At 41.5% G+C, this 12,861-nt stretch overlaps 5 protein-coding genes across 5 annotated transcripts; 3 read left to right on the forward strand and 2 right to left on the reverse strand.

Annotated features, from left to right (window-relative positions):
* Nucleotides 1-1,560: 1,560 nt before the first annotated feature.
* Nucleotides 1,561-2,310, forward strand: SAPINGB_P006352 (uncharacterized protein; the record flags this gene model as incomplete). The annotated part of the gene is made up of 1 exon (XM_032001063.1): nt 1,561-2,310. One exon carries the CDS (start codon nt 1,561-1,563, stop codon nt 2,308-2,310), a length of 750 nt encoding a protein of 249 aa, XP_031856954.1.
* Nucleotides 2,311-2,387: 77 nt separating this feature from the next.
* Nucleotides 2,388-6,110, reverse strand: SAPINGB_P006353 (uncharacterized protein; the record flags this gene model as incomplete). Its single annotated transcript, XM_032001064.1, has 2 exons — nt 2,388-3,587; nt 3,663-6,110. The coding sequence occupies 2 exons, from the start codon at nt 6,108-6,110 to the stop codon at nt 2,388-2,390; spliced, it is 3,648 nt and encodes a 1,215-aa protein (XP_031856955.1).
* Nucleotides 6,111-6,507: 397 nt separating this feature from the next.
* On the reverse strand, nt 6,508-10,401 carry SAPINGB_P006354 (uncharacterized protein; the record flags this gene model as incomplete). Its single annotated transcript, XM_032001065.1, has 2 exons — nt 6,508-10,102; nt 10,175-10,401. 2 exons carry the CDS (start codon nt 10,399-10,401, stop codon nt 6,508-6,510), a joined length of 3,822 nt encoding a protein of 1,273 aa, XP_031856956.1.
* Nucleotides 10,402-10,887: 486 nt separating this feature from the next.
* On the forward strand, nt 10,888-11,352 carry SAPINGB_P006355 (uncharacterized protein; the record flags this gene model as incomplete). The annotated part of the gene is made up of 1 exon (XM_032001066.1): nt 10,888-11,352. One exon carries the CDS (start codon nt 10,888-10,890, stop codon nt 11,350-11,352), a length of 465 nt encoding a protein of 154 aa, XP_031856957.1.
* Nucleotides 11,353-11,693: 341 nt separating this feature from the next.
* SAPINGB_P006356 (uncharacterized protein) lies at nt 11,694-12,668 on the forward strand (the record flags this gene model as incomplete). Its single annotated transcript, XM_032001067.1, has 1 exon — nt 11,694-12,668. The coding sequence occupies one exon, from the start codon at nt 11,694-11,696 to the stop codon at nt 12,666-12,668; it is 975 nt and encodes a 324-aa protein (XP_031856958.1).
* Between the last annotated feature and the right edge of the window lie 193 nt (nt 12,669-12,861).

Raw genomic sequence — 12,861 nt, forward strand, 5'->3', positions numbered from 1 at the left:
AAATGACTGTCGATCCCTAGTTATTCCCAATGTGCTATTTATATGATAGCAAGCCTAACACAATTATTGGAAACAAAAAAAAAGCAATTATCATATCGCATAACCCCCTCCCAAAAAAAAAAAGGATACCTTAACATTAAATATATATTTGTCTAGTTTGGAAGGAAATTTCATTCGGAATATTTTAAAGTACATTAATCTAAAACATCATGATGTTAACATTATACTACAAATTAATATATATATGGAATAATTACTGGGAAATTTATAAAGATAGCGTTATGAAATAAAGACTACATGGAAAGAGAGCTCATTTTAAAACTGACTTCAAAATAACTTGAATATATTACAATAATGATAATGCTTTGGTTTTGATCAATAAACGATAATATTTCTGATTTTAGGTCAAACTTTTTATGAAGCTTGGCTTGAAGAATATAGGAAAGTAATAATAGTGTATTGTTTAAATTGACTACAGTATAGATAAATACACTTAGTTATATAAAAAAAAAACAAGGGTAAGTTAGTAAACAACTCTTCACTTTTCCACATCCAAAAATGATATATTTTGAAACAAAAAGACTTGATAACAAATTTATTGGATTTTTAAAAATATAAAAAAACAATTATATATTTCAAAAAATATTTTCATTTATAAAAAAAAAAAGGACAAGTTATTTCTAAATAACTTTTTAAAAAAAAGTTTAAAAATATATGCGAATTCTGTGGATCGAACACAGGACCTTCAGATTACTTAGACTGATGTTTTAACTTCAGTCTGACGCTCTCCCAACTGAGCTAAATCCGCTGACTTATTGTTGAAAAGTTATGTTATACGACCATCAGAATAAAAATATTTTGTAAAAGGTAGCTTAAAAAACATGAATTTTGGGCTTCTATTACCCAGATAGATTTAAAAATTATGATAATAGTATTTAGCTGTTAATAATTTGGTATTTGGAATATTATACAGGCTTTATAAAGTGTACAGATGGTAACAACCTCTACTGAAAAGGTACATCTAATAAACAGCAAGTCACTATAAGTTAGGCAATCAAAATGATCCAATTGATCTTGATATTATATATTCATTTTATATCATAACTTTTGAATAAAAACAAACAATTAAATTTACAAGATTTATTTTTTAATTTTCATTTGTTTTTTTTTTTTTTTATATAAAATTTACTTTTATTTTTTTTATTTGAATTTAGCTTAGACACTAATTCTGCGATATTTTGATGGCTTTATGGCGGGGTACCAAAGAAGATACACTAACGATGGAGGAGGCGACCGGAAAGGTCTAGAAACAAACACATGTCCCGGAAACTTTCAACATTTTGTATTTCTTTATATATATATATATATATATATAACCACTCAAGAAAATCGTTCTGTTCTTTTGTTCAAAAGTATAAAAAGACCTTTATTAACCACCATTTTTTTCGGTCTTTGCAGGTTTTCTTTTTCTTTTTCTTTCTTTTTTTTAAAAAAACAAAGAAAAAAAATCTCTCAAATTTTAAACAGTTAGCAAACAACAGCAATCCAATTGACTCCAATATGACAGCAGAAGATAACCATTTACGTAACGAAGAGTTGCTTGAAGAACACATTGATCGATTTGAATTTTCAAGACCTGATGTACTAGCATCCACTAAATTAAAACCAACACAGGAAACTAGCCCATCACAAGCCCTACACTACGTTCACATGCGGACAGCAGCCGAGGGCGCGCGCGAGTTCCATGAAATTGACTCGCAGTTGACCACCGACGACCGCAAAATTCTTGCGACGGCGTTCCTGCGGCAGGCTCAGGGCGAGTTTCTGGGTGCTGCTCTCGGCATTGCCGGCGGCATGGCGGCTCCACTTGTAGCAAACCAACTCTTGCGGCTCAAGTATAAGATGGCTTATTCTCTGGCCGCTGGGCTTGTCACTGGTATTCCTGGGTATGTGGCATCAGCAGCAGCAATGCAATCGTATAATGCAAGAAAGTTCAAAGATAATCATGCCCGTAGCGAGGTTTGGAGGATTCTTGGCGGCGCGTTACCAGTCTGGGGGTACGTCTATTACCGAGCAACTTCTGAACGCTCCTCGGCTATTTTACCAGATCCCTCGGTGCTAGATTGGAACGCCTATCCAGCATTCCCACAAGTTCTTGGATGGTGTGCATGGGGGACCGAGGGCTTGAAGAAACAAGCTGAGCATGAAAAGGAAAAAATGAACAAGTGGGATGAAATCTATGCAGAGCACAAGGCCAAGGGGCTTGAATGGAAACCACAAGATCCAGGTGCCCAAAAACCAGAAAAATAAAATGTTTATTAATTATTAACTTCTATACATTTCAATCATAAATCATAAATCATCAATCATAAATCATCATCAATCAATTAGCGTATTCGGGTTGTGACAACCTGGAGTGCAACTGGGAAATCATCATCAACATCAAGTTGACCTCTTTCCTGTGAGCTGTCGCTGTCTGAGTTTTCATCAGCGCGCATTCTCATTTGCGCAGCAATCGATTGACTTCGTCCACGATATGTCTCAGGTTGAACTTCTTCATTCTGTGTAGGTTCAACAACTTGCGTAGATGCATTTTGTATATGCTCGTCTTGAATAGACTCGTCTTGAGTCATGTCTCTATCTGTTTCCGTATCTGTTCGAATGTCATCCGATGAAAATCCTTCTGTAAGTTGTCGATACCAAGTTGTATTTTCAATCTCGGAAGCAGACATTGGTACGACATTTGAAGATGTGGGAGAACTCAAAGCTTGAGAAAGATTTTGGAAACTGACAAAAGGGGCATTATGATGGACATGATTAAGGTCTGATAGTCGAAGCCCAGCTTCACCAGAGTTTTGTGTTGATGGTAAGGAATCACCATCAATATCGCTAGTAATCTTTCTCCCTCTCTTTTTTTGCCGACGGGTATAAAGATTCTCCAAATTTTGAGTCGCCATTGGAACAAGCTCAAGGCCCCTTAGCTTTTCCGGAAGCGTATGGTGATGAGGAAATTCAATTGTATCATTTCCAGACGATGGAGGTTTAGGAGGGGAAGGTGGAGGAGGCCCTTTAGAAGTTTTGTTCATTTTTTCATTAAAGTCTTGACGAACTTGATTGGCCCAATCATCATATGCCAACGCCTTTCTCTTGAGCCCAGATTCCTGAACACCAACCAAAAACTTGGCCAAATGTACCAACTCTTCAACGTAAACAATCACTTCTTCAAGAGCAACACTGCACGCGCTCCAAGACATGTACTTCGTGCGAAGCATTTGGTGTTGCTCACTAAGCAACTCATCAACTTGATTTTTAATGGAAGATCTTCGTTTCCTTAATTTGGAGGTATCAATATTAACAAACTTTTCGTTAGCCTTTTCCTCTTCAATGTGTGATTCTGTTTGTCCAAGACCCTTTGCATAGGTTTGTAATAAACGAGCTCGCACAGCATTTACAACACGGGTATGAGAAATTCTTGCAGAGGGTATATATTGAGGAACAGGATTTTTGGAAAACAGTACTTCTTCTGTAGTTCGTAAAAGTGCAATAATTGTCGAAAACACTTCTTTTCTATAATGTACAACACTAGTCTATACTTTGTTAGTAAGAAAGTCAAGAAAAAAATTTTTTTTTTTTTTTTTTTCAGAAGAGAATCTCATACTTACACTCCCCCATTCATCAATTTGAACGAGCCCGTAGTGTTCTCGCAAAAACCGAATATTACTATACTGGTCCAAGATTTGGTGTAAGACAAAAATTATTTCAGTATAAATTCTAGCTTCAATTTTAAATGACCCTTTAACTCTGATTTCCTTTTTGGCTACCGCAACCAAGGTTTCGGCAGCTGTCAAGGCATTGTTGGCCTTCTTCATATTTTCATCAAACACTTGGACACTATGCATTTTCTCCTGAGAAACTGGGCGCTTCCCATCAATCCCAATGGCCAGCTGAATTTGAATCTGCTGGCAACACTTGAGAGCAAAAATGAGTTGTCCAACAAGTTGCACACGGGCCTTTTGTGGGTATATCACAATATTTGCAAGAGTAGCCACTGCACCACCAATCAAAATTGAAAGACAACGTTTTGCAAAGTTTTGAAGAATTGAAGCATCAGTGCCAGCACTAAGAGTCGATAGAGGTACAACAACGAGCGAAATGATACCAATGATACCTGCGCGGCCATAAGAAGAAAAAAGTAAAAAGTAAAAAAAGGGAAGTGTGCCAATAAATGTCATTGCAACCATGAGATAGCGCTCGCGACCAAAATCTCCAGCCGCATACAGTGCGTACCCCCACCCAGAACCAATTGTAACTGTAGCGGCTCGGATCAACCCAACTAGGAAAGTCGCGCCGACATTGGGCTCGAGAGCAACAAAAGTAGCAAAACCAACCCAATGACCCTTGATATCATGGAACCAGTTGGCCATGGAGACCACATAAGCAGGGAATGAAACTACCATAACGGCAAGGGCAAGACGAATTGCATTGTGGATATGCACGCGACGCTCGCGCGCCCAGTCTTGAATTTCAAGTAGTGTGTCGCAGAAAATGACAACCAATGTATGGAACATCATGTATATTTGTGAATGAAACATAATATTGCTAGGACTGTCGCGGTGGCTGTGCCTGACACGAGACGCTTTTGATTTCTTGTGTCTCAAAAGGCGAACACCACGTTGTAAGGTGGTAATAATAGTTGCTTCGTCACCTTCTGGAGGCGCATCAGAACCCAAACTCAAGTACTGAGCCCAGTTAGAAATAATGTTAAAAAAGGAGAACCATACGCGACGGCCTTTCCACCAGGGCAAAGCTTCGCGCTGTTGACGGAGAACAAGCAGATGGCGAGCATTAGCTAGAATCTCCGCCACCATGACGGAGGCTTCTTTAAAGTTAAGAATAAACAGTGACAATACAAAATATTCTTCCTGAGGAATGAGATAAATTAAATCCAAATCTTTGTTGGAGATTTTTGCAAGCTCTGCACGGACCAAAGTACCGAATACCTCGTTGGCTGCTTCGAGGTCACCTGACAACACATCAATTCGGTCTGTAGATAGCTCGTACATGCTTGCTCTGTGGTTACGGTCGAGAGGAGCAAATCGGCTGTCGGTAGTTGTTGAAAATAGATTAGAGTCCTTGTGGGCATCCAAATCGACATCTGCAACGTGCGCCAGAATACACTTTGAATAGTTGAGAGAATCCAATGCAAGCTGGGCCAAATTCTCTACTGGGTTGCGAATAGTGGTGATAAAGGTAGCCAGCAAGTCTCTGCTTGAAAGAGAGGGACTGGCACTTATTGGTGTGCTTGCTGATTCTTGCTGATCATTTATTCCGGAAAAAATACTGAGAGAAAGTTCACAAGACATAAGCAAGGCACTGGTAGTAGTGCTGATGCGTTGAAGAACATTGACTGTAGGCCGAAGCTCAACGGGGTCCATATATGAGTATGAGAATTCGTAGGATGCTTCCAATAATGTGGCTGCACAGCGGGTAACACAAGCACGCAATTTTTTCTTTTGTTTTACCAGCACTTGTAAATTTTTGGCGGCAGTTTGAAGATCGGATGGCACTTCTGTTATGACATGCTTATTTTGAGATATACTTTCTAGGCCAGTGAAAAAAAAGGTAGCTTTGCTAAACAGTACCTCAAGTTCGTGTACATTATCGTAAACAGCAGAACCAATAAAGGTTGATCCAAATTCAGGGAATATAACAAGGTTTACTAAAAAAGAAACTGCAATGACCATAAGAGTGGGTATCGAGTAATCAAAAGCCATGGCATGGATTGGTCTATCAAGCTTATCAAAGGACATAAAAAACGTGAGCATGAAAAAAACAAAATTAAAAGTGAATAGACGAGGAGCTGAGCTCTTGATATATCCAACTATCGCAAATAGCACAATTTCAAAACCAATAATAACATCGTACGCTCGCTGCTCTGACCCTGTATTAGCCAGAGCACGCTGCGCGCAAAAATGGGTGAGCAGGCCGTAGCCCATGGCACAGGCGACTGCACTAAGCCCGAGAATGACGGTTTGAACCATACTACCGAGCCGGCGGCCTGGATTCATGGGGACCGAAAGCATCGCACAGTAAAAGTGAAAGCCACCCATGTGTGTGTTGACTTTTGTGATGCAAGAGAATGAGAAGCATATGGAAGTAGTCAGTGCAGCCTTGAACGCCCGCCGAAGCTGGATAGAGGAATGACCATAGGGTAAGAAATATGGTGCGATTTTGTTCCATATCCGGATATATTTGCGGGGCATGCGCCGAGGAAATTTCCCTCGCAGGTGCCGAAACATGTTTCGGGCCATGATGTCACGGGTCTTATTAGGGGGTTAATTGGTGGTAAAAAAAATATTTCGAGGAAAAAAAATAAAAAAAAAAAAGAGAAAAAAAAGTATTTCCACGGGTATTGCCCAGGATTAAATATAATCAAACAAAAATAAATATTTTTAAAACAGTCAAAACAATAAATATAAAACAAAAAAAAAAAACTAACAAAGAATTTTAATACGCAAAGGGATTCTGACCATTTCCTGGCGGCACGATTTCTGTCGTTGAAAGAGTCGGCGTCATAGGATCAGCCTCGCCTTCAATGATACCGGTAATGGACGGTTGGTGCTTGGGCACAGAACTTATGACCTGCTCAGGCGAGTTGCTCTGGGACGGCGATAATGGCATCACTATACTTTCATGTGGAGAAGAAGTAGCAGAGTGGAAAGTTGCCAGCTCGCCTCCACCCAGATCCCCCACATTCTGGGTTCGGGTATGTCCGTTCTCACTGCTTATTTCTGTAGGAGACGATGTTCCATCACCACTGGCATGGAAATACGTGTTTGAGGATGTGCTGGACGCGTCAGAAGCGGGTGACATCAACTGTGAGCCTTGGATTTGAGCAGTTGCATCGCTTGAACCATTGCTGAATCGAGAATCAGGCGAGGTTTTTGTATTTTCCACATTGGAAAGGCTTTCAGAACTGTCAATCAAAAGTGACTTGACCTTTTGGCGAGCTGGTGATGATATTGGGGAGCCTGTTGTTGTAACAAGAGAATCGGAATTTTCCACAATTACAGGAGATGAGGTATAAGTTTCCTCAGTGTCAAGAACGGGAGGAGCAATGCTGGAAGCATGCACAATACCTTGAGGAGGGGGGGTGGCTGGTGGTACCGGTACACCTTCCTTCTTGGGCTCTTCATCGTCATCAGATTCGGAACCTTCTTCTTCGGCTTCCTCCTTAAGACCTGCTCCTGCTCCTTCTCCTTCTCCTTCTTCTCCATCTTCCTTTGTTTTCTTTTTAGTCTTCTTTTTCTTCTTCTTCTTTTCATCATCGGTCCCCTTCTTTTTCTTCTTTTTGGTAGTACCATCGTCCGTAGGCTTCTTTTTGGTTTTAAACTCCTCAGGCATCTCTTCAACCTCCTTGATGACCACATCTGGAACAATGCCGCGGCTCTGAAGCTCTCGCTTGCGCATTTTTTCGGCCCGTTCAATAGCCTCCAACCGACGCTCGTGGTTAGGTTGCAATGCAACAACTTCACTGAGAACTGCGTCCTTGGCATGTACAACACTCTGGCCTTCAATTGGAGGTGGCAAGTATACCTGTCGGAAAGAACTGTTTTTGATTGCTTCAGTAGAGCACTGTTGAACAAGATTAAACGTCTCCTCGGCCTTGGATAAATCGTCCGTCAAGTCAAGCAGAATTTCTTCATGGAACTTGAGAATCTGTTGCTCTTCACAAATCTTGTCAAGCTCACGCTCCCAAATCTTCTTCCAGCCAGCCTTTTCTGAAAGAATATACTTGCTGAATGTATCCAAACTAGCCTTGGCTGTGGCCATGTCCTTGGAAACATTTCCCAAGCGGCTAGGCTGTGGGCGAACACCACGCTGGGCAACATCTTTCCGAAGATCTTCAATAATATCTTGCAAATCATCGACATCTGTCAAAAGTTTATCAGAGTCACTGGTTAGCTTCTTGAAGCAGCGCTCCATAAAGGCTCTTGAAGAATCCCCTGCAGGTGGCAGAGTGTCAGTTGATTGCAAAAGTTTAGCCTTGGCCACCAGGGAAGTGATTGTTTCACGAATTTGGGTAATAGTATCATTGCTTTCTTGTCTGACGCTAGCAACATCTCTACGAAGATCATCCATTTGTCGCAAACTATCTGTAACAGGCATGGAAGCCGTGCGCAAGGATTTTGTCAAAATTCTTGGTTTGCCTCCAAACTTTTTTGGTATTCCAGGAATTGTGGGTGAAGAACCCTGGAAAACAGTGCCAGTGGGTGATTTGAAACCAGATTGGTTAGTTATAGACTCTTGCATTTCATTAATTTTTTGAATAGAAGAACCGTGTGATGAAACCTGGTCACTGATTTCGGAAATTTGTTTTGTAAGAGTTGCAAATCCTTCATCGATATGCTTCTTGACTTCATCCACGGCCTCAATATTTAATGAAAGCAAACTACCCGAATGGACATCATTGGCCAAAACTTCTTCATCAAGTTCGTATCGGATTCCGGATTTAGGGTCCTGAATATAAATATCGGGGACAGCTTCCGAAGAAGACATTGGATGTGCAAATTTGTCAATGAATAAAAGACGCAAAGCTGAGATGGTTAAATCTTCACGGGAAACAAAGCATTTTTTGACACTACGACCAATTTGCAAAAACAAGACTAGATTTCCAGAGCCAGTGTCATCTGTTTTCTCTGGGTGAGACTCATGATCTAATTGAGAAAAAACAGGTGTTGGTGGCTCTGGCTGAATCATGGATGGTGGTCTGCCAGTTGGTGCAGAAACTGACCGCGAAGGGGTGACAACACCAGGTTGAGGTGCCTGTCGCTGCAGTGAGGGTAATGTTGAAGATGCACTGGAAGAAGGCCTGGCATCTTGATGAGAAGGGAATGTGGAAGCTTGTTTGGGGCCTGGAACTACACCGGGAATTTCATTACCATCGCTGACCAGCATGGTCGAAGAAGTATATTCGGCCAGCTGTGTAGAGCGTGGTGTTTTTGTGGGCAAAAACTGAGATCCAGATTGCTGTTGTTGTTGTTGTTGAGTTTGAGTTTGAGGTTGTGATTGTGATTGTGGATGGGTAGAAATTGGCGCTTGTTGTTTTGATGGTTGTAATTGAGGTGCTTGCGGCTGTTGCGGAGATAAGTGCGTTGAAAAATTAGGCATTGATGGTGAAGTTGGGTATCCACGCTGAAATCCGGAAATGGACATGCCACCAAGTCCTGGGTTAGGACTGTTAGATCCACCTGGGAATGGAGGCATGTCCGGGATATCGGAGCGCGAGGAGGTGCCATTTGTAAGTTTGGCAAACTGGTATGCAGAAAATCGGCGTGATGCTCTGCGCTCAAGAGCTTCTCCGCGCTGGAGAACTGAGAGCGGGTCTTTACGAGGGAGTATTGCGGAATCAAAATCGGTACGGCTGCCAGTGATGGAAGACTTGTTGCGGATATGCTGTGCGTAAGAAGGTTTTGTGGATGAGTCTGTATCAGTAACAGAAATGGCTGGGAATGTAGTGTGAGTTGGTGAATGTTGTGCATTGCGAGGAGGAGGTTGTGGGACCCGAGCAGAGGCAGCACTGGAAGGTTCCGGACGGCCAGAGTATCGGACTGAAGGCTGAGATTCCAGTTGAGATCTGGGAATAATTCCTTGTTGGGATGATTGGTTATATGCAAAAGATTGATTGTTATAATCGGAAGTTGAAGGAAATGCTGGGGTAGAAGAGGATGTTACAATGCCACTAGGAGGGGGAGGAATAGGAGCACCATTTGCATTTGACAATTGTTGTTGTTGTTGTTGCTGCTGCTGCTGTTGTTGTTGGTTCAAACTGGGGCCTGGTGGAAGAGTTTGAGAGACTGGAGAAGAACCATGAGGGTTTGTTAAAGAGCGCTGAAGAATAGGATGTGTATTTGAAGCGGCTGCAGAAGATGCTTGCGCTTGAGAGCGAATGAGCATTTGTTTCTGCTTGAGCTGACGAAGCAGTGTAACAATGATATCACGAATAGATGGCAGATACTTGTCAAGACTCTCTTGAGATGCATCTTCAGAGAGGGCCTTTTCAAGGATTACGCGCAAAGCCTGGGGGACATCTCCAAGGTCGCTATAAAGGGTTAACAAGGTTATATGAGAAACCAGCAATCAGTAAATAATAATAATAATAATAAAAACTTACGCAACTTCAACACCTGAAGAAAGAAATGCACGGCATGCAATGTTGAATTCATTCCCCAAAGATACGTAAATATCAGAAACATCTTGCTCAGAGGCTTCTCTTCGCGACCACTGGGTCAGCGATTCCAGCAGTTGCTTGGTGGCAACCAGCAAGCGGGTGACTGTGGACTCGATCGTGTACATGCTGGCGGGACGGCCCGCAACAAATTGTTGGGGCTGTTGTGACATTGCCAGAGAGTGTGAGAGTTGAGTTGTGAAAAGACGATCGGATTCGTGGTTTTTTTTTTTTTTTTTTTTTTTTTTTTTTTTTAAAATATATATATATATATATTGAGGGATCTATATAGAATCGTGAGATTTTAAGTTGCTGATTTCTGGAGATTGTTTGGATGGGAGGTGGTGGTGCTTAAATGGTGTAACGTATGTCAATCAATGTAAGTTTGTTTAAGCTGCAAGAAGGGCGGCTATGGAGAGTGTATATGCAAATATGGAGTTCTGAATGCGTATTTCTGAGACCGGCTATTATTCAGGGTAACGTGTAAGACACGAGGAAACCCCTGCGTTCAGGCACCGCCAACAAGGAAAACAAAATGCAATCATTCAATTATAATAACAAACTGCGCACTGCCGCCATATATTTTCAAAAACTATAGACACCCGGGCCCCGACAGAGACTCCTCACAGTTAAAAAGAATCTACTTGAATCTAATAAGTATGGCTGAACCTAAAACAATCGCTGAATTGGACTTCAACGTTGTCCCGCGCACATTCAAAGTCCCCACATGGAAAACCCCCTCGCGCCGTAATAAACCCGCGCGAACTGTCATTGCCGACGAGCAACGCCGCTTGCAAGCACTGGCCACTGCGGAAACTGCTGCTGCCACTGCTGCTGCAGAAGCTGCTACAGAAGCTGCTGCTGCTAGTGAATCAGATGGTACTGCCACTGCTCCGTCAACAGCTCCAAAGTTCCATGCATCATATGCAGCTGTGGATGCTCCACCTTCTGTACGTCCACGCAAGTGGTGGTGTGATATTACTGGCCTTGAGGGTCGGTACCGCTCGGTCCGTAACGGGCTGCGATACCATAATGCAGAAATTTATGGGATTGTTCAGGGAATGGCGCCTGGTGTTGACCAGCAGTACTTGGAGTTGCGTAATGCAAACGTTGTTCTCAAGTGATGGAAAAAAAAGAAAAACTGGATCACTGGACATTTTTTTAATGATATTATGGAATGGTTTTAGAGGAATCATAGCTCCGGTCTGTTTGAGAAGTTACTGATTCGGGCTCTCTTTGATTAAATGTGAGTCCCGGTGTTGTCAAGAAACCGGTTGGCACGTGACTTTGTTTACATTTTTTTGCATTTTTTTTGCATTTTTTAACTGCTACTTTGGTACTTCTACTTGAGAAATCAAAGTTCATGTAGACTGGAACGGAGTTTTAATCCTCCCCATTTCAAGAAATATATATATATATATATAAATATTTTCATATTCAATAGACTGTTGTTAAGTCCAGTGTTATGAAACAAGAAATTTTGGCTGAGTTTCTGCTTGCGCAGACTGGCTTGGAAGATATCATGCCTGAGAATGAGTTTTGCAAAATAATTGCAACAGGCATAAAACCTACACGAAAAACCAAGAAACTAGCAGGAAAGAAACGGCGAAGGCCACAACATCAATCAGACAATGCCAATCGAGAAAAAAATGAAAATGAAAATAAAGACGAAGACGGAGACGAAGACGAAGACAAAATACTGAAAGAAAACATAAAGAAACATCAAAAGAAACGGAAGAAGACTAATGACGAGATGGTGGAAGTCGGGTCTGGGTCCGAAACAGATCGCGAGGATATGACCGAGATTGAAACCGAGGCCGAGCATCCGGATGAAACAGAAGATGAAAGAGAACATTCAACTGAAAGTGAAAGTGAAAGTGAAAGTGAAAAAAGTGAAGATGATTCTGAAGACAATAAGTTCACCATTCGTTCGCGGAAAGTGTACCGCCAACTTTTGAACACAGATACCAAGCGTCGGGCAGAAACTTTGGCAGCCATTGAAACGTTTTGTACAGCTCCGTTAGTTGAAGACCCACCATTACCGATGACTTCGATTCCTGTGCCAACCAAAAAGACAAAAGGCTCATTGACTGATCCTGCAGTCACGTCTGCGGCCTCTGCAGAGACCCTTGAGAAAGCCCCAGATATCATGGCGCGCGCGCTGGTCGCCGTGCTGGAGCAACGTATTACGGAGCTTGTGAAAGATACTGCTGAGCGTGCATCTGCGGCCAAAGAAATCGTACAGGACGTTGATAGTATTGCAGCAAGTGTGAAGAGAGCACGTAGCAATGCTTCAGCGCAGGGAAATCCGATTGGAAGTATCGGTAGTGGTAGCAGGCTTGTGAATTTTGTTAATGAAACTACAGAACAAGTTCGTGAGCTTCGTGAGGAACTGGCCCGTGCAAGAAATTTACAAAATGCATCTAAATCATCGCAATGATTTCATTTTATTCATTTTAAAATCCCCTTTTTTTTTCTTTATTTTCTTTAAATATTCTATAGATTTTTTTTACATATTTCGCAGGCTTTTTTATCGTTTAAAAATTTATATAAAAAGTATTAAAAATTAGTATTGCAGACGTTCCGAAGAGAAAATAAAAATATGGAAATGGATATGACAAGAATCGACTCGT

The sequence above is a fragment of the Magnusiomyces paraingens genome (genome assembly GCF_902498895.1).
Source record: "Magnusiomyces paraingens strain CBS 517.90 genome assembly, contig: contig5, whole genome shotgun sequence".
NCBI lineage: Eukaryota > Fungi > Ascomycota > Dipodascomycetes > Dipodascales > Dipodascaceae > Magnusiomyces > Magnusiomyces paraingens.